The following is a 2504-nucleotide window of genomic DNA, read 5'->3' on the forward strand; positions in this document are numbered from 1 at the left end:
ATCTGCGATGGGGTGCAGATGGAAGACGGAATATGGAGACCGCGTATGAACCATAAATTTTAAGTTGATTGAAGAACCACCCATTGTTCGTACAGCGAAAATTGGGCGACTGCGGTGGGCTAGACATAGTAGAATGGCGAACGATAACCCGGTAAAAATGATTCTTGAAACTAATCCGACGAATACAAGGAGGAGCCAAGTTGAAGGGAACCTTAGGAGTCCTCGTTCCCTACGGGGCTGGTAACAAACAGATATGGACCAAGTTTACTGGAGACGGCTTCTTGATACAACCAAGGACGTCACGGTCTTGTAAAGTATTTATCTTCTTGTTCGGATTATTTGAAAATCAAAGTTTTTTTTTTCATACAAACATATATTACACTGACGCTCAGAGTAATAGCGGGTGTTTTAGAATCCTTAAAATAAAGAACAACAAACTCAACGCAGCTTCAATCGTCATCATCGTCAAGATTGCTCTGTTCTGTATCGCTTGCCTGTTCTGGTATCTGATCGTCGCTCACATCCTCTTCCTCTACATCATTTTCATCTACCTTCTTTTTATCTTTGTTATCCTCTGATTTCTTTTTCGGCATCCGTTTCTTGCGTTGATCAAACTCAACCCGCACCAAACTGCCCGCCTGGAATTTGTACTTATTCCCGGTAGTGCGCTGCAACTTTTCATTCATCTTCGTTTCGAAGCGCTCTCGTGGTCCAATGATCTTCGGCACCGGTACCAAATTAGGATCGATCTTGCTCACATATAGAGGAAAGGTCAGCGGAATATCAACCATGGGTTTCAGATACACCGTTCGAATATTCAGCCATCCGCCAGGGTACTGAGATTTGAGCGTGTTGATCAGTGCTTCAGCATTCTCGACAGCTGCCTCCAATGGCATTTTGTGGGTAGCGAATTGAATTTCAGTTATTCTGCCTGTGTTTGTCTGTTTGTACGTGAATCTACCAAGCGCTTTTGTAATATTTTGCTCTATTTTATCATCTTTTTCCAGTACAACCGGTGTTGGATTCTTGCACCGTCGAATAAATCCATTTCCCAAAAAGCTATAAACATGACCATTGATACGGGCATCAACTAAAAATCGATCGAATCGATGAACCAGCTTCAGCTTCATTTCGTATTGTCGATAGTCTTGCTTCAACTGGTGAAATGGGATTATTTGTGTAATACAGTCAATCCCGAGCTCCCGCAACTTGTCCTGCCAGTGATGAAGTGTCGGTTCATAATCCTGTTTATTGCCCCGAACCAAATCTTTCACAATCAGACATATATCGTCCCCTTTCTTATAGATTGGATGTGGTAATTGACTGTAACAAAATACTATCATTATTATCCCGATTCGTCACAAATGAGCCAATTTGTCTTACACTCTACAATTCCTGCTTGGTACATCTGGAATCTTTACTGAAGCGATTTGTAATCCATACTTCAAATCCTCTCCAAATAAGTTTTTCTTTTTCTCAAATCCCGAGTCCAATGCTTTCTTGCAGGCTTTCAATGCGGAGTGAATAGTTTTCTTGCTCACCAAAACATCTGGAATCTTTGGTGGATCGACATTAGAAGCACTTAACTCGTTCGGGAGAGGTTGCTGTTTAGCCTAGTGAATAAAATCTCAATATATTATGTATTTGATTGCTTATCTAAAGGCACAAACCTTTTTCTTCTTCTTGGTCGACTTTTCAGGCTGTCCCTTTGACTGAACCGAATCTTTCTTCTTTACATCATGTTTCACGATAGCATTGTCCGAGCTTTCCAGCGTACCTTTTTTCTTCTTGGACAACTTTTTCGAGATCGTAGGTTGGGTTACGGCCGCTTCTAGTATCTCTTTCTTGTTTTTCTTTTTGACCGCAAGAGACTTCTTTTCGGCAAACGATAGCGGATCTGCGGCCGGTAGTTTTAGGATCGATTTCTTCTTTTCCTTCGACTTGCCAACAACTACGCTCGATTTGTTGATCGAATGGAGCTTACTGCTCTGCCCTTTATTCTTTTTATCAGCTTTAATTTTCATTTTTCACTTTAAGACGATGCTAGTTGGAAAACAATGTGCTCACACGTGTTTATTTTAAACTACAATCGTCTCAGGCAAGGTAAAGTCAAAACAAATGGGATGCGAGACGATATGCAACAATCTGCTGTTTTACACGTTTGGTTGAATTTACTCAATTTTCAATAAATTTTAGCAGTTTTTGTTCAGCCACGTAAACACATGCGCTTCAAAATCAAAAAGATAAATGGCGAATCAAAGCGTGATTGACTCACAGATGGCAAGTATGTAAAAATGATGATGGGAAATTTGATATCCGTCAAACTACGGTGATTTTTTTGGTATTTACGAAACCTTCTCTAATATCGGAACCCAAGACGGCAAGAGAAACATTAGATAAGTTATAGAAATCTATCAAAGATATAACTGCAAGAATCTGACGTTATTTAAATAGTTTTCTGTTTTAATAACCGCTGACATTGGTTATTTTTCAGAAAAGAAAAA

The 2504-nt window shown here is 39.9% G+C and overlaps 1 protein-coding gene across 1 annotated transcript; it reads right to left on the reverse strand.

Moving 5' to 3' along the window:
- Positions 1-360: 360 nt before the first annotated feature.
- LOC131692118 (ribosomal L1 domain-containing protein CG13096-like) lies at positions 361-2126 on the reverse strand. The gene is made up of 3 exons (XM_058978986.1): positions 1671-2126; positions 1384-1613; positions 361-1323 (listed from the first exon to the last, which is right to left on the reverse strand). The coding sequence occupies exons 1-3, from the start codon at positions 2022-2024 to the stop codon at positions 450-452; spliced, it is 1458 nt and encodes a 485-aa protein (XP_058834969.1). The 5' UTR covers positions 2025-2126; the 3' UTR covers positions 361-449.
- Between the last annotated feature and the right edge of the window lie 378 nt (positions 2127-2504).

Source organism: Topomyia yanbarensis, chromosome 3 (genome assembly GCF_030247195.1).
Source record: "Topomyia yanbarensis strain Yona2022 chromosome 3, ASM3024719v1, whole genome shotgun sequence".
Classification (NCBI taxonomy): Eukaryota; Metazoa; Arthropoda; class Insecta; order Diptera; family Culicidae; genus Topomyia; species Topomyia yanbarensis.